Below are 23,246 nucleotides of genomic sequence, written 5' to 3' on the forward strand. Positions count from 1 at the left end.
GCTCTCACTCTTTGCACTTCTCCTCTAATACCTGTCCTGCAAACTTTAGCTGCTTTGGCCTTCTTTGACCCTCATGCCTGTCTTCTGAACTTAGGGCAGACCACTGGGTTCCATGTTGGTTCCTTTCCCTGTGTCACAGTCTGGAAATTTTTCAGGCAATAAGCTGGAGCAAATGTAAAGATCATCACATTTGTTTCCTGTCTCTCAGGGGTCACTGGTCATCATTACCTGATGCCTAGTGCCCTGAAAACCATTGTTTCATATATCTCATCCAACTTTTTAGTTATTTCAGGCAGAAGAGTAAATCTGGTCCCTATCACTCCAGCTTGACCAGAAGCTAAAAACAGTAATATTAATTACTGGAAAATGTATCTGAAGAAATTACTAGAAGTCATTGGAAAGGAACAAATAAGAAAATATTTTAAAAGTTAAAATGTTGGAGAATAGCCTGAGATGATCTAATATTCAGATTAATATTTAGTTAGAACTCAAGGAGGATATAATAGAATGTAGGAGAGACAGTATTTGAAGAGATAATGATTGATGATTTTGTAGATATGAAAACACAGGAACCCTCTGATTCAAAATGAATTCCAAAAGCATGACACATCCCAAGCAAGATAAATAAAAGGAAAATGCATACAATTTTAGTAGTCATGAATAATACAATTTATCTATGGATAAATTTACAGAATCTTTATAGGAAACATTATGCAACCATATTGAAAGTCATTGAATAAAACCTAAGTAAGTGGAGGATTATATCAGGTTTATAAAAAAGGTTATAAAAATAACATAAATTTTCCCCAACTTGATCTATAGAGTTGAGGTAGCTCTAGTTGAAATCCCAGTAAGATTGTGTGGGAGGTGAGGGGGAAGAATTGACAATAGATCTTAAAATTTACTTGGAAGCAAAGAGCCAAGAATCACAGAAGTTTTAAAGAACATGGTGCTAGACTTGCCCTCCCAGATGTGAAGCCTTTAGAGTCATAGTAATATATAATAGGCTGGGCGCGATGGCTCACACTTGTAATCCTAGCTCTTTGGGAGCCTGAGGCGGGAGGATCACTTGAGGTTAGGAGTTCAAGATCAGCCTGGCCAACATGGTGAAACTCCATCTCTACTAAAAATATGAAAATTAGCCAGGTGAGGTGGCACACGCCTGTAGTCCCAGCTACTTGGGAGGCAGAGGCAGGAGAATCACTTGAACCCAGGAGGTAGAGGTTGCAGTGAGCTGAGATCATGCCACTGCACTTCAGCCTGGGTGACAGAGCAAGACTATGCCTCAGGAAAAAAAAAAAAAAAAAAAGGCCGGGCGCGGTGGCTCACGCCTGAAATCCCAGCACTTTGGGAGGCTGAGGCTGGCGGATCACGAGGTCAGGAGATCAAGACCATTCTGGCTAACACGGTGAAACCCCGTCTCTACTAAAAATAATACAAAAATTAGCCAGACATGATGGCGGGCGCCTGTAGTCCCAGCTACTCGGGAGGCTGAGGCAGGAGAATGGCGGGAACCCGGGAGGCGGAGCTTGCTGTGAGCCAAGATGGCGCCACTGCACTCCAGCCTACAGAGCGAGACTCCGTGTCAAAAAAAAAAAAGAAGAAGAAATAATAAAACAACAGGGATTGAGAGAAACTGATCAAACCCAGTAGAGAGCAAACCCACAAATTTAAGAATTTGATCTGTGAGGTAACTCAGATCAATGGGAAAAGGAATGATTATTCACTGATTCTCAGACTGTTGGCTATTCATATTTTAGAAGGAAAAAATTGGATCCTAACTCAAATGTGCCATACCCAAAAATCAGTTAAAGGTTACTTGCAGCCTTGAATGTTCAAGATATTACTACATTTTTAAAAGAAGTACAGGAGAAGATCTTTTTGACCTTGGAGAAATAATAGTATCAGTCATTTATATAGCATTCACTATGTTTCAGATACTTTTCTCAACATTTTATACCCAATTATTTTAATTTCACAACAGTCATAAAGTAAATGCTAATATTGTCCTCATTTCACAAATAAGGAAACTGAGGCAGAGGGGAACCTTGCCTAAGATCACACAGCTAGCAGGTGTCTGGTGCCAGCATGTGTGCCCCTAAACAAGACACAAACACGAATAAGTTTATTCCTTAAAGGAAAACACTGATAAGTGGGACCACATTGACAAAAACATCTTTGTTTCTCTACTTAACTATAAATCGAAAAGACAAGCCACTGATAGAACAATTTGTTACACATTTAATCCCCCTCCCGTGAAAAAGCCTCAACAGAAGGTGTGAATGAATAAACTCTTCACGGAGGAAGAAATACAAATGGCTAATAAAAGATAATTCTACCTCAATAATGGGGGAAATGTAAATTAAAACAGTAAAATCATTTTACATCAAGGCATGAGAAATTAACAAGTTGTAACATGTATTAGCAAATATGTGTAGCTCCTGGGAGTGCAAACTTCATATCTGTTCCAAAAAAATTGGTATTATCTAGCAAAGGCATACCCTATGAGCCAGCAATTCCCTTTCTAGATACGTACTGGATATGATGGAGCTCAGCAAAATACGATCCCCAGGGCAAATGCAGCCTCAAGTCTGTTTTTGCAGCACGGTTTTGCTTATTTATTTATACATTGTCTGTGGCTGCTTTTGTGCTAAGATGGTGTAGTGGGGACTGATCATAAGGCCAGCAAAACTGCCTTTTTTCTTGTAAATTTTTTTCCTTTAGTTAGTAATTGACTTTGTTTTGGTTTGCTTTGCTTTTTGTTACCGATTTTCTTTGACCCTATTGCTAATTTTTGTCAAGAGCTCCAGTGTCTCTGACTTACGCCTTTAAATATGTTTTGAATATCCAAACATCAGTTTCAGTTTTTTTCTTCTAAAAACCTCGCTTCTAGAGCTGTGTATTCTTATTCCTTTACTGTCATTTTAGCAGTGGTTTCAGAGGGAGGTGAGATAAACTATGTGTGATCAGTCCACAGTTTTAACTGGAAGACTTACATTTATTACTAATATTTACTGGTTTTAAAATTTAAATATAGATCATTTTCCCATCTAGAATTTATTTTTGTATGTAAAATAAAAAAGAAATCCAGCTAAGTTTTTTTTCCAATGAGTATTTGTCCCCACACTTATTTATTTTAAAGAGACAGAGTCTTGCTCTGTTGCCCAGGCTGGAGTGCTGTTGTATGATCACAGCTCACTGCCTCCTCCAACTCCTGGGCTCAAGCGATCCTCCCACCTCAGCCTCCCTAGTAGCTAGGACTACAGGTATACCATCATGCCTGGCTAATTTTAAAAACATTTTTATTGTAGAGACAGGGTCTCACTATGTTTCCCAGGCTGGTCTCGAGCTCCTGGCCTCAAGCAGTCTTCCTGGCCTCAAGTGATCCTCATGCATTGGCCTCCCAAAGTACTAGGATTAAAGGTGTGAGCCACCATGCCCAGCCCACTACTCTTATTTTTAAAGTTTATCCTTTTCCTACTTCCCAAAAATGCTATCTTTTCTAAATTTACATCTGTACATTTTTTTTTTTTACTGTTTTCACTTTCATAAATTTGCTTGTGCATTTGTATGTGAAATCGTCACTGTTCTAATTATAATAACTTTTTTTTTTTTTTTTTGGAGAGAGTCTCGTGTCGCCCAGGCAGGAGTACAGTGGCGCGGTCTCGGCTCATTGCAACCTCTGCCACCCGGTTTCAAGCGATTCTCCTGCCTCGGCCTCCTGAGTAGCTAGGACGACAGGCATGTGCCACCATGCCCAGTTAATTTTTTGTATTTTTTCATAGAGATGGGGTTTCACCATGCTAGCCAGGGTGGTCACCATCTCCTGACCTCATGATCCGCCCACCTCAGCCTCCCATATAGTAACTTTATAGTTTGTTTTGATATCTCAAAAAGCAAGTATACTTGTATTTTTTCCAAAAATTTTTCCGGTTTTTTTCTTTCTTTTTTTTTTTTTTTTTTGGTAAATGAATTTAGAATCAAATCTAAGCCATCCCTGTCTTTAAAAAGGATGTGTTAGAATTTGTATTGGAATTCCATTGAATTTACAAATTATTTGAGGACATTTTATTATATTTACAATATTGTGCTCCCATCAAGAAACATTGTGTGCCTTTACATTATGTCAGGTTATGTTCTGTGCTCTTCAGGAAAATTATACTGTTTTCTTCACATAAATCTTGCCCACTTTGTGTTTGGGTTACAATGTTTTGTGCTGTGTTTTTTTCCCCTCAATTCAGTCCTATTTACTTATTATGTTTTAGAAATTCCCCAAAATTTTCATGCTACCATTGGTTTCCCTTCCTGTTTCATTGCTGTTACAGATACATTCTTTTCTCTTCATGCTTTTTATATTTTGTTTGTATCTTTAATGATAGTGAGGAGAGAGAAAGTTTACACCCATTCTGACTCCTAGAACCTAAACTGTACATGTGACTTCTAAAATTTTTTTGCCGGGCGCGGTGGCTCAAGCCTGTAATCCCAGCACTTTGGGAGGCCGAGATGGGCGGATCACGAGGTCAGGAGATCGAGACCATCCTGGCTAACACGGTGAAACCCCGTCTCTACTAAAAAATACAAAAAAAAAACTAGCCGGGCGAGGTGGCGGGCCCCTGTAGTCCCGGCTACTCGGGAGGCTGAGGCAGAAGAATGGCGGGAACCCGGGAGGCGGAGCTTGCAGTGAGCTGAGATCCGGCCACAGCACTCCAGCCTGGGTGACAGAGCGAGACTCCGTCTCAAAAAAATAAATAAATAAATAAATAAATAAATAAATAAATAAATAAAATTTTTTTAAAACTAAATCTATGTTCTTAGTTTTCTTCCAGAAATATTATTAAAGAGTGCCTAAGAAAAATATAATTAACATATTAAGATGTATACCTATTATTTTTTTAATTTAAATTATAGCTTGAAAGCGAAAAATATGAATTAAAGTCTAAAGTGTTAATAATGAAAGAAACAATAGAGTCGTTAGAGAACAAATTAAAAGTCCAAGCTCAAAAATTTAGCCATGTGGCTGGTGACTCATCTCATCAGAAAACAGAGGTGAACTCGCTTAGGTAAGTTTATTCAAAATTTTCTAATTTCATTTCTGGGAACGTGTTTGTGGTTATGTAAAGTTTATAACCATAGCATTTTGGACTGGGCCTTTGAGCAGTAGTTTTAGAAGTTGGCTTTGCAGCAGACTCACCTGGGAGCTTTTGAAAAGTATGAATTTAAGGGGCTGATTTTGGGAGGTTCTAATTCACTAAGAATCTACTTGGGTAGGTTTTGGGTATCTGTGTTTTTTAAAAGAAATTTCACAGATTATTATGATTGCAGGCAAAGTTTTTCAACCTCCTTCCTTTTGAAATCCTATTAAATACTTCAGATCATTTGTATTCCATAGTGTAAGATTACTAGAAATTACAGAATTGTTTACTACCTATGCCATTTTCTTTCTCTTTCTTGCCTGTTTCAGTGAAATGTAAAGTCAGAGAATTTATCTCCTATTTTTAGCCTTTTCTGACTTAGAAACAGAAATTTTTAAGTAGGGAGGTAAGACATATGAATAGTATTCCTTTTAGGAAGCTAACTCTGGTGGAAATATGGAACATGGATTTCAAGTCTTAGAGATTGATGACAAAAAAAGGAGACCAAGGATCTGGACTGAAGCAGTGGTAATGAACTCAGAGAACAGAGACCAAATTTAAGAAACACTTTTTACATAAAATCAAAAAGTTTAGATGACTAATATGGGGCTGAGAAATACAATAAGTAGAACATTTACCTTAGCATACTAAGTTGTTTGTTAGTCATTAATTAATTTAGAATATAGAAGACTCAAGGAAACAAAAGGCAAACAAAGCTTTTTTTCTGGTCAGGGTAGCTGCAATAACTAAAAAGATACTGAAGGTCGGAAAAAGGGGACCACTCTGAAGAATCTGAGGAAACACTTCTCTCTTAATTACATTTGCAGTCAGAATCAGGAAAAGATTTTCACATGTCAGCAAGACATTACATCTGTGAAACACTTAGTCATGAAACAGTGACAACTTGAGATCAGAAAGGATATAGTAATGACACTTTTAAAAAAAGATTTAACAAATTAAAACTGAAAAGTTAGTGAATGGCATTGGATATTGCAGAAAACTGAGTTGGTGAAATAGAAAAAACAAACTCATGAAAGTCACCCAGAACTCTAAAGAACAAAAATAAATGATGAGAAAAAAGACACAGATCCAATATACAAAAAACTAGGAATCACAGAAGTATATAGTAAACAGAGCAAATATGAGAATCAAAGGAATTAGGAAAAGTCTGTGACTGTAGTTCATAAGGGTTCTCTGATTATCTAATGACTTAATGAAATAAGACCAAGAACTGGGTGTGTCTAGTTAATTAAGGAATACTATATTAGTGACTCATACAGAACATCTCCAGTTTTCCTCTTTTGCTTCTCTGACGATAGTTTTGATAGGTTAGACCTCAGGAAGAACTAAAGTAGATACTGCTTTTTTCTTTGCTTTTTTCTGTAAGAGGAGACCTAAGTGGACCAGTATGTCCTCTGGCTCATGTCTGGATTCAGCTCCAAAGTACAGATAACATGGTATATTCTTGTCATCCAGAATTTTACTTTTCACTTTTGTGTCCAGCTGACTGGATCTAGCATTTAATCCATTTTGTTTTTCCTTGAGGTTATAGCTGAAACACCTCTTTTCCTCATAGGAGGCTTTTTCCAGTCTTAGAAGGCAGAGCTCTCAGTGCCGTCTCTTGGATAATCTAGCCTATAGCTCCTTTGGAGTTTTACTTCTTGTACTAATACTAATATCCTTTTCTCTTATAAGCTCAATCTGCCTCTTCCCTCACCTAGGAGTAATTCAGTCCCTGGCCCATAGTGAGAATTTTTGTCTACCTTTCTACCAGGTTACCTTGTATAACCTGGGGATATGACATTATTTTATAACTTCGTTTTGCTGTAACAGAAAAATATAACTTATTTTGTCTCTTAGGAAAGTGTATCAATTGTATTCTCCATATAAGTGAGTATTGGTAGAACCATGAGTTGAAACCATTGAATCCAAGTTCAAAGCAAAACCAAATACAAACCATCATACCCAGCACTCTTGGGAAGTAAAACCATGTTATCCAAACCTTTTGCCACTTTCAATATGATTAATAGAGCTCTTGCTACTCCTTTGATCACATTATGTTCTCTTTTCCTTGACATGAAGACATTGTAGAAGCTGAGAGTCAGGGCCAGGCATGGTGGCTCATGCCTGTAATTTCAACATTTTGGGATTATAGTTTCAACACTTGGGAGGCCAAGGTGGGAGGATCACTTGAGCCCAGGAATTCAAGAGCAGCCTGGGCAATGTGGTAAAACCTTATCTCTGCAAAAAATACAAAAGTCAGCCAGGCATGGTAGCATGTGCCTATATTCCCAGCTGCCCGAGAGGCTGAGGTAGGAGGATTGCTTGAGCCTAGGAGTTCAAGGCTACAGTGAGCCATGCTCATGCCACTGTATTCTAGCCTGGGTGACAGAGTGAGACTGTCTCAGATAGATAAGGCATATGTTCCTTTCCATCCCCCTGAGATACCCATCTTCTTTTTCCCTTCCTGTGTCAGGCCTTTTCCACCAAATTTTATTACTAACAAACAGAATTTTCTATATCAAGCATAATCATCTTTTTTTTTTTTTTTTTTTTTTTTTTTTTGAGACAAAGTCTTGCTCTGTCACCCAGGCTGGAGTGCAGTGGCACGATCTTGGCTCACTGCAACCTCCACCTCCTGGGTTCAAGCAATTCTCCTGCCTTAGCCTTCCGAGTAGCTGGGATTACAGGTGCCTGCCACCATGCCCGGCTAATTTTTGTATTTTTAGTAGAGACAGGGTTTCACCATCTTGGCCAGGCTGGTCTCAAACACCTGACCTCAGGTGATCCACCCACCTTAGCCTCCCGAAGTGCTGGGATTACAGGCGTGAGCCACCACGTCCAGCCTAAGCACAGTTTAATTGTCCAAATAGAGAATCTTTTGTCTGGTTTCTTTGTCTATTTTCAGAGCGCATAATATAAAATCTCACTTTTTAACCACATTTTAAAGTTAAATTACTGTCATCTCCCTTTAATTGCAGCATTTAATGAGATCTGGCATTTTATACCCTAGATCAAAGCTACAGAATGCTGTAAAGGAACTTTTGTCTACCCAGGAAGGATAGTCTCCCGGAGCATGCTAGCCAGTCTTTAGAGCTGAGGTCAACAGTCTTTTTTTTTTTTTTTTTTTGTAAACAGACAAGAGTCAGTATTTTAGACCAAGCTTATCCAACCCACCGTATTTTGTTGTTGTCTCTTTTGTTTTAGGCTTTCAGCAGCCTGAAGCCATGGTTTTTAGTCTGTCTCTAGTAATAAGTGAAACAGGGATGAGGAAGAGACTTTACTGGCCCAACCAGAAACAGAACCTAAGAACCCGTGACTGTTATTATCTCGCTTGGACACCCTGTTAGACTGTGTGGGCTATATAGTTTATGTCACACCTACTTAACACTGCCCTTGTAGCTTGAAAGTAGCCCTAGACAATATATAAAACGAAGTAGTGTGGTTGTATTCGGATACTTTATTATGGACACTGAAATTTGGATTTCATAAAATTTTCATATGTCGCTAAATAATAATTTTCTGTTGAAAAATTTTTTTAGTCATTTAAACATGTAAAAACCGTGAATACCACTCAGGCCTTGCAGAAATTGGCATCCGGCTATAGTTTGTCAACCCCTGCTCAAGGAAAACTTGTTTCCAGCCCAGTTAGACAACTCACTTTTCTCAGTCAACCCCCTAGTAAGCATCCTTAAGCCTCACAACTGCCAGCTATGAGGCTCTACACAATGAGAATCCTGCAGCTGAAAATACTGTCAGACTGTTCTCATTTCACCTTAGTCTTTATCTGCGTTTGTTCAAAACCAGAGGGTATACTCTTATCTAGTATCAAATGGATGCTGTAGCAGATTTTCCTGGAAATGACCCATAAACTCTAGCCCATATATATTAGTTGTTTTATTAGGATTTCTTTAGCTGTATTCAGAAAACCAAATGTAACTAGTCTCCCATGAGAAGTATTTATTTGTTAAGGTAATTTATAACCATTTTATTTTATTTTACTTATTTTGAGACAGGGTCTCACTCTGTCAGGCTGGAGTGTAGTGGCACAATCATGGTTCACTGAAACCTTGACCTCCTGGCTCAAGTAATCCTCCCATCTCAGCCTCCTGAGTAGCTGGGACTATAGGCATGCACCACTACACTCAGCTAAGTTTTAAAAATTTCTGTGGAGACAGGATCTCACAATGTTGCCCAGGCTGTTCTTGAACTCCTGGGCTCAAGAGAACCATTTTAGATAAGGGAAAGAAGACTCATAAGTTACCTGGGATGCTTAAGAACTGTCTTCTGGGCATTCCTAACATTTTTTTTCTACCAGGAAAGAAAGAGGAACCAGAGCCCTGAGTGAGGATAGCTGAGTTTGTGGATCTAGAATTGAAAGGGTCAAAGGATCTAGGGCCACCAGTTACAACCATCATCCCCATGAAGAAATCTAAAAGAAAATCCATGCCTAATTTCTTTTCCCTCTCTGACTGATCAAGAGATGATATTTACTCATCCTTCTTAGTGGTGGGCTATAACTATAGACTACTGGGAGAAATCTAAAATAAAAACAGGGGTACCACATCAGTCTCTCTCTCCCTCTCTTTTTTTTTTTTTCTAATAGGTCATTAAAATTCCAAACCTACCTTAGATGGTGCTTTAGCTCCATTTTAGAACTTGAACACTTCTTAGGAACAGAGGATCCTTTAAGATGCTGTCTTTGTTTAAAATTTACTGCATCATGATGGAAATAATTACTTTTGTCCCCTAAAATGAGATCATGCATAGCTCCGTGTAATATAATATAACTGAGGAATTTGAAGCTCAAAGAGATGGACCTCTACCCAGTCACATCTGCTAAGTGGAGAGCCAGAACTTAAGTTCATTTTTATTGCTTCACTCTCTGGTGAGAAGTTGTTACTTCCCTTTGCTACGTTTATAGCATTTTCGAAGCTAAGAAACTGGTTCATTTTTCCTAACTTGATTCTCAAAATTTCCTTTCCAAACACCATTATGAACAACTAATAACGGCAGTCACTCAGCTCTTCTTTCCTGTGACTTTTACACCTCAACTGTTTCGTTGAGAGAACCTTTATCTTAGCAAAACTTTGGTCAGAAAAGTTAAATTCAAGGTCTGGTATCGAGTCTCGTCTTCTTTTCTTTCTACGCTAGAATATCAAAAAACAAAGCTATTTTTAGGACTCACCCAAGGGCTTCCTTTATATGTATGTATATCAAGATGTGATCCTGCCTTTGTCAACCCCACTTTCATTAGGAAGTCACCCCGCTTTATGAAGTTAGATATAAAGCAGTCTTTACATTTCTACCTGGAATTTCAAGCACTGCCAACTGCTCAGTGTCCTTCATTAGGGATTCTGCGGGCCATTCTGTTTTTGAAAGGACTCTGTATAGCTTCCTGGCAGGCGTTTTCTCTTTCACATAGAGGATGTTGGCCTTCCTATATTCTGCAAATAAGGCATTACGATGTAGTAGAAGAACGTCATTATAGTGTTAGAGTAGCCTTAATTTGCATCTTTTCTTTGCCCTTACTTGCTTGGTGACCTTGGACAAGTTTTTTGTAGTTTGTATTAAATTGGGATAATAGTTCTAATTATGGAACCGTCCTAATTATGGTACTGTTCTAGGAATAAATGAGCTAATATGTACAAAGTTGTTGTTTGTACATATCTCTCTGTTGTTATATCCCATGGAACAGCAGTTCTAGCTTTTAGGAATAGCTTGAATACAGTGCAGTCACCTGAACCCGAACCTCACGCATAATTTTAGGAAGATTGCTTGAACCTAGTGTCTTTCTAATTTGGTTTGGTTTAGTTTTGCAAGTCTAAATAAATCAGTCCCAACTTGACTCTCCTCCCTACCTCTTGATCATCATTCACTTGCTATTAGAACAGTCAGATCATGTGTTTTGTCTTTCAGAATACCTCAATACAGCCAAGTAAAACTTCTTCATTTCTATAAAGATGTCCCATCTTATTAGTGGTTTTGGAATTCAAACCTCCTTTCCTTTAGGCAATTCTAAGCTAAGCTCTCCTCAGTATCTTTTTCCATGTCTTATTCCTCAAAGGAAACCTAAAAGGAATCCATGGAAATTCCTGATAAATACTCTGAGATGAGAGCCGTGTCTTTTCAGCAAGGCAGGATTGTGAACTCCCAGATCAGGGCTAAAAGTGTTCTGAAGACTGCATGACATGAAAGCGATTTTTTACTGTTAAACCTTCCAGGAACAGTACTTCTGAAAAATAATCCTACTGATCAGTAACAGATTTCTCTGAAACCGTCTTTATTGTTAACCACGTAGGCCTCTGTACATCCTTTCTTTTGCTCCCTGAACGAAGTCTTTAATCTTAAATCCCCATTGTACTGCGGGAAATGCCTACTTTCCCTGCTTTCTGTGTCTCTATTTGACTACTCAGCCAAAAAGTCAGAATAAGAAGCAATATTAAAAGCTGACAGGTCAGGGCTGGGAATGGTGGCTTATGCCTGTAATCCCAGCACTTTGGGAGACCGAGGCAGATGGATTGCTTGAGCTTAGGAGTTTGAGACCAGCCTGGGCAACATGGTAAAACCCCATCTCTACTAAAAATAGAAAAATTAGATAGGTCTGGTGGTCTACGTCTGTAGTCCCAGCCTCTAGGGATGCTGAGGTAGGAGGATCACCTGAGCCCAGGAGGCAGAGGTTGCAGTGAGCTGAGATCTTACCACTGTACTCCAGCCTGTGTGTCAGAGGGAGACCCTGTCTCAAACAAACAAAAAAAAGAACTCACTGGTTGGGATGGTTAGAATTTATGGATAGTGCTTTGAAATGCCAGGTCATACTGTAAGAACAGGATTTTTCCTTTGCCTGCACTATTAGAAAAAGATTTAAAGGAAAAGGGGTTAACATTAGGAAACTAAGAAGAGCTTTAAAACTACCGAGAAGCTTCTAGAAAAGAACACACAATTAATTTGATTTTTATACTATATTATTTTTAGGAAGATGGAACCATTTTAGAGAATAGTGGACAGCTAGAAATAATATATAATGCCATAGATTATACTGGAAGAGCTTTAAAATAAAAAATAACAAAAACTTTAAAAATAAGACATCAAAATATTTTTAAGAAATCTCATTTTTTAAAAGTATTTCTATGAGAGAGAAAGAATACCATGTGTTTTTGTCTGTTGATTCTTTAGGATAGTAATTGAGCAGCTACAGCGGTCAGTTGATGACTATCAGCACCGACTTTCCATTAAAAGAGGTGAACTTGAATCAGCCCAAGCACAAATTAAAATACTGGAGGAAAAAATAGGTAAATGTTTTAAATTTTGTTTCTGCTAATCCTAATATACTTTGTCTAACAAACATTTCTTTTCATTTGCAGATGAATTAAACCTTAAGATGACTTCACAAGATGAGGAGGCTCATGTAATGAAAAAGACCATTGGTGTTATTGATAAAGAAAAAGACTTTCTCCAGGAGACTGTAGATGAGAAGACAGAAAAGATTGCAAATTTGCAAGAAAACCTAGCTAATAAAGTATGTGATCATTTAATATAATTCTCCAGCATCCAAACAGAACAGATTTTTTTTTTTTGTTTTTGAGATGGGATCTCACTCCGTTGCCCAGGCTGCAGTGCAGTGGCATGATCACAGCTCACTGCAGCCTCTACCTCTTGGGCTCAAGGAATCCTCCCACCTCAGCAATTGGAGTTACAGGCATGGGCCACTACCCCTAGCCCGAAAAGATTATTGTATTTTCACGTATGCATTTCTTTTTTTAAAGGTTTATTTACTTTTGGCAGGATATGGTGGCTCACACCTGTAATCTCAGCACTTTGGGAGGCTGAGGCGGGAGGATTGCTTGAGCTCAGGAGTTCAAGACAAGCCTGTGCCACATGGTGAGACCCCATCTTTGCCAAAAATAAAAAAAAATAGCTAGGTGTGATAGTGTGCACCTGTGGTCCCAGTTGCTCAGGAAGCTGAGGTGGGAGGATCACTTGAGCCCAAGGGCGGAGATTGCACTGAGCTGAGATCATGCCACTGCACTCCAGCCTGGGTGACAGAGCAAGACTCTGCCTCTAAATGAATGAATGAATGAATGAATGAATAAATAAATGAATAAATAAAAAGTTTATGTGCTTTTATTGGTACATATGAGATGTACATATTTTTGGGTTACATGTGATAATTTGAGACATTCATATAATCAAGTCAGGGTAATTGGGATATTTATCACTTTATTTTTTTCTTTATGCTAGGAATGTGTGAATTATTCTCTTTTAGCTGTTTTGAAGTGTGCACTGGATTAGTGTTAACTAGAATCACCCTACTGATATCTCTCGAACACCAGGTCTTACTTCTAAGTGTATATTTGTGCCCATTAATCAACCTCTCTTCACGCCTCCTCCCTCATCCTTTTACTGGTCTTTGGTAACCACCAGTCTACTCTCTGCCTTCATGAGATCCACTTTTTATCACCCACATATAGGTGAGAACAAACAATATTTGTGTTTCTGTGCTTGACATGGTTCACTTAACATCATGACCTCCAGGTCCTTCCGTGTTGCTGCAAATGACAGCATTTCATTCATTTTCATGGCTGAATAATATTTCCTGTGTATATATACTGGGGGCAGATATTTCTTCGATATATTGATTTCCTCTCTTTCAGATATTTACTCAGTAATGGAATTGCAGGATCATATGGTAGTTCTATTTTTAGTTTTTTGAGGAACCTTCATACACCGTTTTCCATAGTGGCTGTACTAATTTACATCCCACCAACAGTGTACAAGAGTTCCTGTTTCTCCACATCCTTGCCAGCATCTGTTATTCCCCATCTTTTTGATAAAAGGCATTCTAACTGGGGTGAGATGATATCTCATTGTAGTTTTAATTTGCGTTTCTCTGATAATTAGTCATGTTGAGCATTTTTTCACATGCTTTTTGACCATCTGTATATTTTTTTTGAGAACTGTCTATGAAAATCTTTGCCCATTTTAAAATTGGATTATTTGGGTTTTTTTGCTGTTGAGTTGTTTGAGCTCCTTGTATGTTCTGTTTATTAATCCCTTGTCAGATGGATAGTTTGCAGATATTTTCTCCCATTCTGTAGGTTGTCTCTTCACTTTGTTAATTGTTTCCATTGCTATGCAGACGCTTTTTGGCTTAATGTAATCCCATTTGTCTGTTTTTACTTTTGTTGCCTGTGCTTTTAAAATCTTACACAAACAATATTTGTCCACACCAATGTCCCAGAGCATTTCCCCAACATTTTCTTCTAGTAGTTCCATAGTTTCAGGTCATAGATTCTAGTCTTTAATCCACTTTGATTTGAGTGTTGTATGTGGTGAGAGATAGGGGTCCAGTTTCATTATTCTGTATGTGGTTATCCAGTTTTCCCAGCACCACTTATTGAAAAGACTGCCCTTTCCCCGTTATATGTTCTTGGCATCTTGTTGAAAATGAGTTGGCTTTAAATGTGTGGATTTATATCTGGGTCCTCTATTATGTTCTGTTGGTCTATGTGTCTTGTTTTTATGCCAGTACCATGCTGATTGGATAGCTATATAGTATATTTTGAAGTCAGTTAGTGTGATCTCCAGCTTTGTTTTTTTGCTCAGGATTGCTTTGGCTCTTTGGGGTCTTTTCAATTTATTTGAGGATTTTTTTTTTTCTGTATCTGTGAGGAATGTTGATTGTGTTCTAATAGGGATTACATTGAATCTGTAAATTGCTTTGGGTGTTATTATCATTTTAGCAACATTAATTCCATCAATCCATGAGTATGGAATATCCTTCTATTTTTTTATGGTCTCTTCTATTTCTTTCATCAGTGTTTTGTAGTTTTCCGTTTATAGCTCTTTCATTTATTTGGTTAAATTGATTTCTAGGTGTTTTCTATTCTTTGCAGCTATTGTAAATGGAATTGTTTTCTTGATTTCTTTTTCAGATTGCTGTTGGAGTATAAAAATGCTGTTGATTTTTGTAATCTTGATTTTGTATTGTGCAGCTTTACTGAATTTTCTTGTCAGTTCCAGCAGTTTTTTAGTGGAGTGTTAAAGTTTTTCTAAATACAAGATCATGTAGTCTGCATACAAGGCTAATTTGACTTCTTCTTTTCAATTTGGATGCCTTTTATTTCTTTCTCTTGACTATTTGCCCTGGCCAGGATTTCTAGGATTATGTTGAATAAAAGTGTGAAAGTGGGCATCCTTGGCTTGTTCCAGATCTTATAGGAGAGGCTTTCAGGTTTTCCCCATTCAATATTATGTTGACTCTAGGGTTTGTCATATATGGCCTTTGTTATTTTGAGGTATTTTTTTTGTACCCTTTGTTGAGGGTTTTTACAATAAAGGGATGTTCCAACTTATTGAATGCTTTTTCAGCATCTATTGAAATGATTTATATGGCTTCTGTTCTTCTGTTAATGTATCACATTTATTGATTGTGCATGTTGAACCATCCTTGCATCCTTGGGATGAATCCCACTTGATCATGGTGAATGATCTTTTTGATTTATTTAAAAAGTATTGTTGAATTTAGTTTGCTAGTATTTTGTTGAGGATTTTTGCACCTATGTGCATCAGTGATATTGGCCTGTAGTTTTCTTTTTTTGTTGTGTCTTTGTCTGGTTTTGGTATCAGGATAATGCTGGCCTTGTAGAATGAATTTGGAAGTATTCCACCCTCTTCAATTTTCTTGAAGAGTTTGAGCAGGAATTGGTATTAGTTCTTCTTTAGATGTTCAGTAGAGTTCAGCAGTAAAGCCATTAGGTCCTGGACTTTTCTTTTGTGGAAGACTTCTTATTACAGCTTCTATCTTACTACTTGTTATTGGTTTGTTGAAGTTTTCTGTTTCTTCATGGTTCAAACTTGGTAGCTTGTAAGTGTCCAGGAATTTATCCATTTCTTCTAGGTTTTCCAGTTTGTTGGCATGTGATTGTAATTGTCTTTCATGATTCCTTGTATTTCTATGGTCACAGTTATGTCCCCTTTTTTGTTTCTGATTTTATTTATTGGGTCTTGTCTCTTTTTTTCTTGTCAGCCTTAAAGGTTTGTTGATTTTGTTTATCTTTTTAAAAAAACAACTTTTCATTTCATTGATCTTTTGTATTTTCTTTTTCTTTTTTTCTGAGATAGAGTCTCGCTCTGTCACCCAGGCTGGAGTGCAGTGGTGCAATCTCGGCTCACTGCATGCTCCACCTCCCGGGTTCATGCTGTTCTCCTGCCTCAGCCTCCCAAGTAACTGGGACTACAGGCAACCGCCACCACGCCTGGCTAATTTCTTTTTGTATTTTTAGTAGAGATGGAGTTTCACCATGTTAGCCAGGATGGTCTCGATCTCCTGACCTCGTGATCCGTCCACCTCGTCCATACCTTTAAATGTTTCTTTTTCCAAAGTGCTGGGATTACAGGCGTGAGCCACTGTGCCCAGCAGATCTTTTATATTTTCATCTCAATTTCATTTATTTTTGCTCTGATCTTTATTCTTTCTGACCTTCTACTAATTTGGAGTTTGGTTTGTTCCTGCTTTTCTAGTTCCTTTCTAGTTTCTGGTTGACGTACATCATCACTAGTTTGTTTATTTGAAGTCTTTCTAGTTGAGGTACATCATCACTAGGTTGTTTATTTGAAGTCTTGGTTTTTCTTGTTGGTTTTTTTTTTTTTTTTTTTTTTTTGAGACAGGGTCTCACTCTATTGCCCAGGCAAGTGCAGTAGCAAGATCATGGCTCATTGCAGCCTTGACCTTTCAGACACAAGCAATCCTCCTACCTCAGCCTCCCAATTAGCTTGTGCTACAGACGTGTGCCGCCATGCCCAGCTAATTTTTAATTTTTTTGTAGAGACGGTGTCTTACCATGTTTCCGAGGCTGGTCTCCAACTCCTAGGCTCAAGCAGTCCTCTGGCTAAGCCTCCCCAAGTGCTGGGATTACAGGCATGAGCCACCATGCTCAGCCTCAACTTTTTTGATACAGACATTTATTGCTATAAACGTCCCTCTTAGCTCTGTTTTTGCAGTATTTCATAGATTTTGGTACATTATATTTCCCTTTTCATTTGTTTCAATACTTTTTTAATTGCCTTTTTCATTTCTTCATTGACCCATTGGTCATTCGAGAGCAACTGTTGTTTAATTTTGATGTGTTTGTGTAGTTTCCAGTGTTTCTCTTATTGATTTCTAGTTTTATTCCGTTTTGTTCAGAAAAGATACTTGATATGCTTTCTACTTTCTTGAATTTGTTGAAACTTGTTTTATGGCGTGAACTATGGTCTATTCTGTAGAACGTTCCATGTGCTGATAAAAAGAATTTATTCTGTAGCATTTGGGTGAAATGTTCTGCAAATGTCAGTTGGGCATATTTGTCTAGTGTACAGATTAACTCCAATGTTTCTTTGTTGATTTTATGTCAACATGATCTGTCCATTACTGATAGTGGGGTGCTGAAGTCCCCTACCATTATCGTATTGCAGTGTGTCTCTCTTTTTAGATCTATTTATGTTTGTTTTATATACCTAGGAACTCTGGTGTTGGGTGCATAAATATGTATAATTATTATACCCTCTTTCTGTATTGACCCCTTTATAATTCTATGTAGTGACCTTTGTTGTCTCTTTTTATAGTCTTTGACTTCTAGTTTACTTTGTCTGATGTGAGTAAAGCTACTCCTTCTGTTTTTGTTTGCATGACATATCTTTTTCCATCCATTCACTTTCAGTCTTATTTGTGTCTTTATAGGTGAGATGGGCTTCCTGTAGGCAGTATATAGTTGGGTCTTCTTTTTAACCATTCAAACACTCAGTCTTTTAATTGGAGAATGGAGTCAGTTTCCATTCAGTGTTGTAAATGATATGGAAGGACTTAATGCTGCCTTTTTTTTTTTTTTTTTTTTTTTTTTTTTTTGCTTTTTTCTAGTTGTTTTATAACTCTTCTCTTTCTTCACTTCTTATTGTCATCCTTCATGGTTAAGTGATTTTCTCTGGTAGTATGTTTTAATTAATTGCTTTTTATAGCTTTTTACACTGTGGTTACCATGAAGCTTACAAAACATATCTTATAACAAGTTATTTTAAAGAACTGACAACTTATCTTAGATTACACACACAGAATTAAAACAAAGAAGGCCAGGCATGTTGGCTCACACCTTAATCTGGACACTTTGGGAGACCAAGATGGGAAGATTGCTTGAGGCCACAAGTTTAACACTAGCCTGGGCAACATAATGAGACCCCATCTCTACCAAAATAAAAAAAATTAGCTGGGCATGGTGGTACCTGTAGTCCCAGATATTCAGGAGCCTGAGGCAGGAGGATCACTTGAGCCCAGGAGTTTAAGGCTGTAGTGATCTATGATCACACCATTGCATTTCAAGTCTGGGTGACAGAACAAGACCCAGTCTCTAAAAAACAAACAACGAACAAAAAGACAAAACAAAAAACCCACAAAGAAATAACTAAAAAAAATTCTACACTTTATCTCCCTTGCATTTTGACCTATGATTGTCTTAATTTGCAGATTTGTGTATTGCCTGTCTCTTAACAGGTTGCTGTAGCTATTGTTTTTGATAGATTAGTTTTTTAGGCTTCAGACTAGAATTATAAGTGGATTGTATACCACAACTACAGTATTAGAGTGTTCTGGGATTGTCTCTGTATTTAATTTTACCAGTGGGTTTTATACCTTTAAATGTTTTCTTTTTGCACATTAGTTTTTTTCTTTCTAATTGAAGAACTCCCTTAGCATTTCTTTTAAGATGTGCCTGTTCGTGGTGAATTCTCTTAGCTTTTGTTTATCTGGGAAGGACTTTATTGAAAGGCACTTTTGCTGGATAACATATTCTTGTATGGCAGTTTTTTTCTTTTAGCACTTTGAAAATGATAGTCTACTTCCTCTTGGCCTGTATGGTTTCTTTTGAGAAGTCTGTTTCTAGATGAATTGGAGTTCCTTTTTATATCATTTGCTTTTCTCTTCCTGCTTTTAGGATCCTATCTTTGTCCTTGACCTTGGAGAGTTTATTATATGTTTGGGGCAGTCTTTTTTTTTTTTTTTGAGACGGAGTCTTGCTCTCTCGCCCGGGCTAGAGTGCAGTGGCCGGATCTCAGCTCACTGCAAGCTCCGCCTCCCGGGTTTACACCATTCTCCTGCCTCAGCCTCCCGTGTAGCTGGGACTACAGGCGCCTGCCACCACGCCCGGCTAGTTTTTTGTATTTTTTAGTAGAGACGGGGTTTCACCGTGTTAGCCAGGATGGTCTCGATCTCCTGACCTCGTGATCCGCCTGTCTCGGCCTCCCAAAGTGCTGGGATTACAGGCTTGAGCCACCGCGCCCGGCCTGGGGCAGTCTTTTTTGGGTTGAATCTCTTTCGTGTTCTCTGACCTTCCTACACCAGGAAATTTGTCTTTCTCAAGTTTTGGAAAGTGTTCTGTTATTTCTTTGAGTAAGCTTTCTACCCCTTGATCTTGCTAAACTCCCTCTTGAACACCAGTAATCCTTCGGTTTTGTATTTTTCTGTATCTTGTAGGCAATTTTTGTTCCTTTTTATTCTTTTGTTGTTGTTCTCCTTTCCCTGTGTAATTTCAAATAGCTTGTCTTCAAGCTCACTGATTCTTGCCTTTGCTTGATCCATTCTCCTGTTGAGATCCTGCAATGAATTTTTCAGTTCAGGAAATGTATTTCTCAATTCTAAGATTTGTTTGCCATTTTTTATTATTTCAATCTCTTGGTTAAATTTCTCTGATAAGAGCCAGGTATAGTGGTGTGCACCTGTGGTTCCAACTGCATGGGAGGCTGAGGCAGGAGGATCCCTTGAGCCTAGGTGGTTGAGTCTGCAGTGAGCCGTGATTACACCACTGCACTCCAAACACTCCAGCCTGGTCGACAGAATGAGACCTGTCTCAAAAAATATATATTAAAATTTTTTTTCTGATAAATTTCTGAATTTTCTGTGTTATCCTAGAGATCACTGAATTTCCTTGATACCTCAATTTTGAATTCTTGGCCAGAGAGCTCAGGTGTCATTGTCTTGTCAGGATCAATCACTGGTTCCTTGCTTTGTCCATTTGAAGAGTTCATAGTTCCCTGTTTGCTGTTGTTTCTTGTGGATGTATGTCTGTGTTTTCGAAGGATTAGTTATTTACTCCAGTCTTCTCTGTCTGGCTTGTTTTTTTGTTGTTGTTTTTGTTTGTGTTTTTTGAGACAGAGTCTTGCTCTGTCACCTAGACTGGAGTGCAGTGGCATGATCTCAACTCACTGTAACCTCTGTCTCCCGAGTTCAAGCGATTCTCCTGCCTCAGCCTCCCAAGTAGCTGGAATTACAGGCATGCAACACCACACCTGGCTAATTTTTGTATTTTTAGTAGAGATGGCATTTCACCATGTTGACCAGGCTGGTCTCGAACTCCTGATCTCGGGTGATCCACCTGCCTCAGCCTCCCAAAGTACTGGGATTACAGGCCTGAACCACCACACCCAGCCTGGCTTGTTTTGGTTTTCATTGGTTATGTTTGCTTAGAGATTCTTCAAACTTTATTGAATTTCTTACACTTTTTTTCATAGGTTACTGCCTCCTTTTTGTCACTAGATGGTGGCTAAAGCCCAAGTTTGCCTTGGCTTTAGTGAATGCTCACACCCCTACCTATCTGGGATGGGGGAGGTCCCAAAGGGGATGTCCCAGCAGTGTCGAAGGGCTGGCTAAGGGTTTGTGCCCAGGGGACCTGTGGAATGTACCTCCTACAGCATGGTGTTACTGAACTACCACTCTGATTTGCTGTCTTTGGCCGAACAGAGAAGAGTTTCCAGGGATGAGGAGGTAGTCCTACCTCACCACTTTGTCTCTGGGTGTCCTCAGGGACAGGTCTCCCTTCAGGTATCCATGATGTTTCCTATGTGTTGAGGCATGGAACAGGTCTCCTGCCAAATTACGCAAAATAGTAGAAAAGCTGGTTGTCCACCTCAATCTCACTTTTTCCAGTGTAGAAACCATGAATTAGAGGAGATTTTCCTTTGTACTTGGTGCCAGGCAGATTGAGGGAACGGACATCACAGATGTGCAAATTCGATTCTGTCATTGTGTGCTCAGAGGTTTTTTACGTCTCTGTGGCCCAGGAACTGACTTGTCCTCGTATTTGAGTCCTGGGATAGTGCTGATGATAATGTTAACATTGTATATTTATTTTTGGTTTTCTTTGTGAGGAATGAAGTCAGCTTGTGACTACACCACCATCTTAGAACCAGAAGTTTCCCAAATATGCAATTATTATTGGCCATGTAGAAGTTTCTAAGACCCAGGACCATGTTTTCTAATGTTTAAATATCATTTTTTTCAAATAATGTTGATCTTCAAAATGTAATTTTATCTATTTCTAGAATGTGATTTTATCAGATCTCATTAAAGCAAACTCAAGAAAACTATTCAAGGGTAGGTCAAAACACGCCAGTATGTGAAGTACGATTGGGACATGGAGATATGTTCACTTGGAGCTTTGTTTTAGGCATACTTTATATAATTGAGCTGCATATTTGAACTATATGAGTATGACAAGTTATATAAATTTAGCTAAAGACATTTTGGTTTAAAATCTTACACATTTTTGTAATTTCTATAGGAGAAAACTGTTGCTCAAATGAAGCTAATGATCTCAGAGTGTGAATCAGCTGTGAAGTAAGTCATTAATGAAATTACATCCAGCTTTTTAGGAGATTTTCAGTGAATACAGCTTTATCTATTCAGTAGCAATGTAGCAATAGAAGAATTTCTCTTTCAATTTCCCCATTTTTGTCAATGGTAGCATCATTTTCTCAGTCTCCAGCTTGAAAATATGTTATCCTCTTTAACCTCTCCTTTTCTGTCATCCACATAACACTTATGTCTTATTAACTATTCTCCTACATACCTACTTGTTCCTTATTTTTACTGTAATTATGCCACTTGGAGCCTAATCATTAAAACTTAAATTACTTAGTAGCCAATCTTGAATTTATTGTCCATCTAAACCTATCTTGAGCGCTGTCATAAAATTTTACGTTTTATATCTAGTCTCTCCAGGCAGATTGTAAGCCACTTCAAGAAAAAAGTTGCTTATTTATTTTACTTACCCTTAACATTTTATATAATAGTGGGGATATAGACATTTAATAAATATTTGCCAATTCAATCTGTGCTTTACTTTTTGTATGTTTTTGAGACAAGGTCTCACTCTGTTGCCCAAGCTGGAGTGTAGTGGCATGATCTCCACTCACGGCAACCTTGGCCTCCCCAGGCTCAGGTGATCCTCCCACCTCAGCCTTCTGAGTAGTTGAGACTACAGGCATGTGCCACCACGCTCAGCTAATTTTAAAAAACTTTTTGGTAGAAATGGGGTCTCCCTATATTGCCCAGGCTGGTCTCGAACTCTTGGGCTCAAGCTATTCAACTTTTAACACTTGAAAGTGTTCTGTGTTTACTTGACTGTTGGATTAATACATTTATTTATTTTTTTTACTTCATTTGCAGGTAATTATTGGTAGAGCTCTAAAATATCTGTTCTACCTAATTAATAGGTATCTTAATGCAGCAGTTATAATTTCTTATAATCACAGTATATTTGTATTCTAAGTATACTTAGACTATAAGTTTTCTTTTAAATGAACTACAGTTTTTATAAGTTTTATTATTTTCACATCACTCATTTAACAGCCAGCTAAAAGAAACATTAGTTAATCGAGATCGTGAGATAAACAGCCTCCGGCGCCAGCTTGATGCAGCTCACAAAGAACTCGATGAAGTAGGAAGATCTAGAGAAATTGCTTTTAAGGAAAACAGAAGATTGCAAGATGACCTGGCTACAATAGCAAGAGAAAACCAAGTACGAACACAATGCATAAATTTTGATAGTTTTATACTATCCATTGTTTGCTAAATATTACAGCTCTAAATTTTTTTTCTAAAATTTAATGACATAAAAATAAGTGATATAAATAATTCATTAAGGACAATGGTGTTTATCAGGGTATTAAAAAATGTAGCTTAGGCTGGGCGCAGTGGCTCACACCTGTAATCTTAGCACTTTTGGAGGCTGAGGTGGGTGGATCACTTGAGATCAGGAGTTTGAGACCAGCCTGACCAACATGGTGAAACCCCATCTCTACTAAAAA

The 23,246-nt window shown here is 38.1% G+C and overlaps 1 protein-coding gene across 6 annotated transcripts in view; it reads left to right on the forward strand.

The window, feature by feature from the left end:
• Positions 1-23,246, forward strand: part of LOC105463542 (centrosomal protein 135) — a 118,502-nt gene that overhangs the window by 71,909 nt on the left and 23,347 nt on the right. For all 6 annotated transcript variants that reach the window (XM_011710708.3, XM_011710707.3, XM_011710706.3 and 3 more), the window contains 5 exons: positions 4,909-5,060; positions 12,309-12,424; positions 12,497-12,651; positions 21,719-21,774; positions 22,789-22,957. In XM_011710708.3, the coding sequence (XP_011709010.1) occupies positions 4,909-5,060; positions 12,309-12,424; positions 12,497-12,651; positions 21,719-21,774; positions 22,789-22,957 (648 nt within the window). The remainder of the gene's footprint in view (positions 1-4,908; positions 5,061-12,308; positions 12,425-12,496; positions 12,652-21,718; positions 21,775-22,788; positions 22,958-23,246) is intronic.

This window comes from Macaca nemestrina, chromosome 3 (genome assembly GCF_043159975.1).
Source record: "Macaca nemestrina isolate mMacNem1 chromosome 3, mMacNem.hap1, whole genome shotgun sequence".
Taxonomy (NCBI): Eukaryota; Metazoa; Chordata; class Mammalia; order Primates; family Cercopithecidae; genus Macaca; species Macaca nemestrina.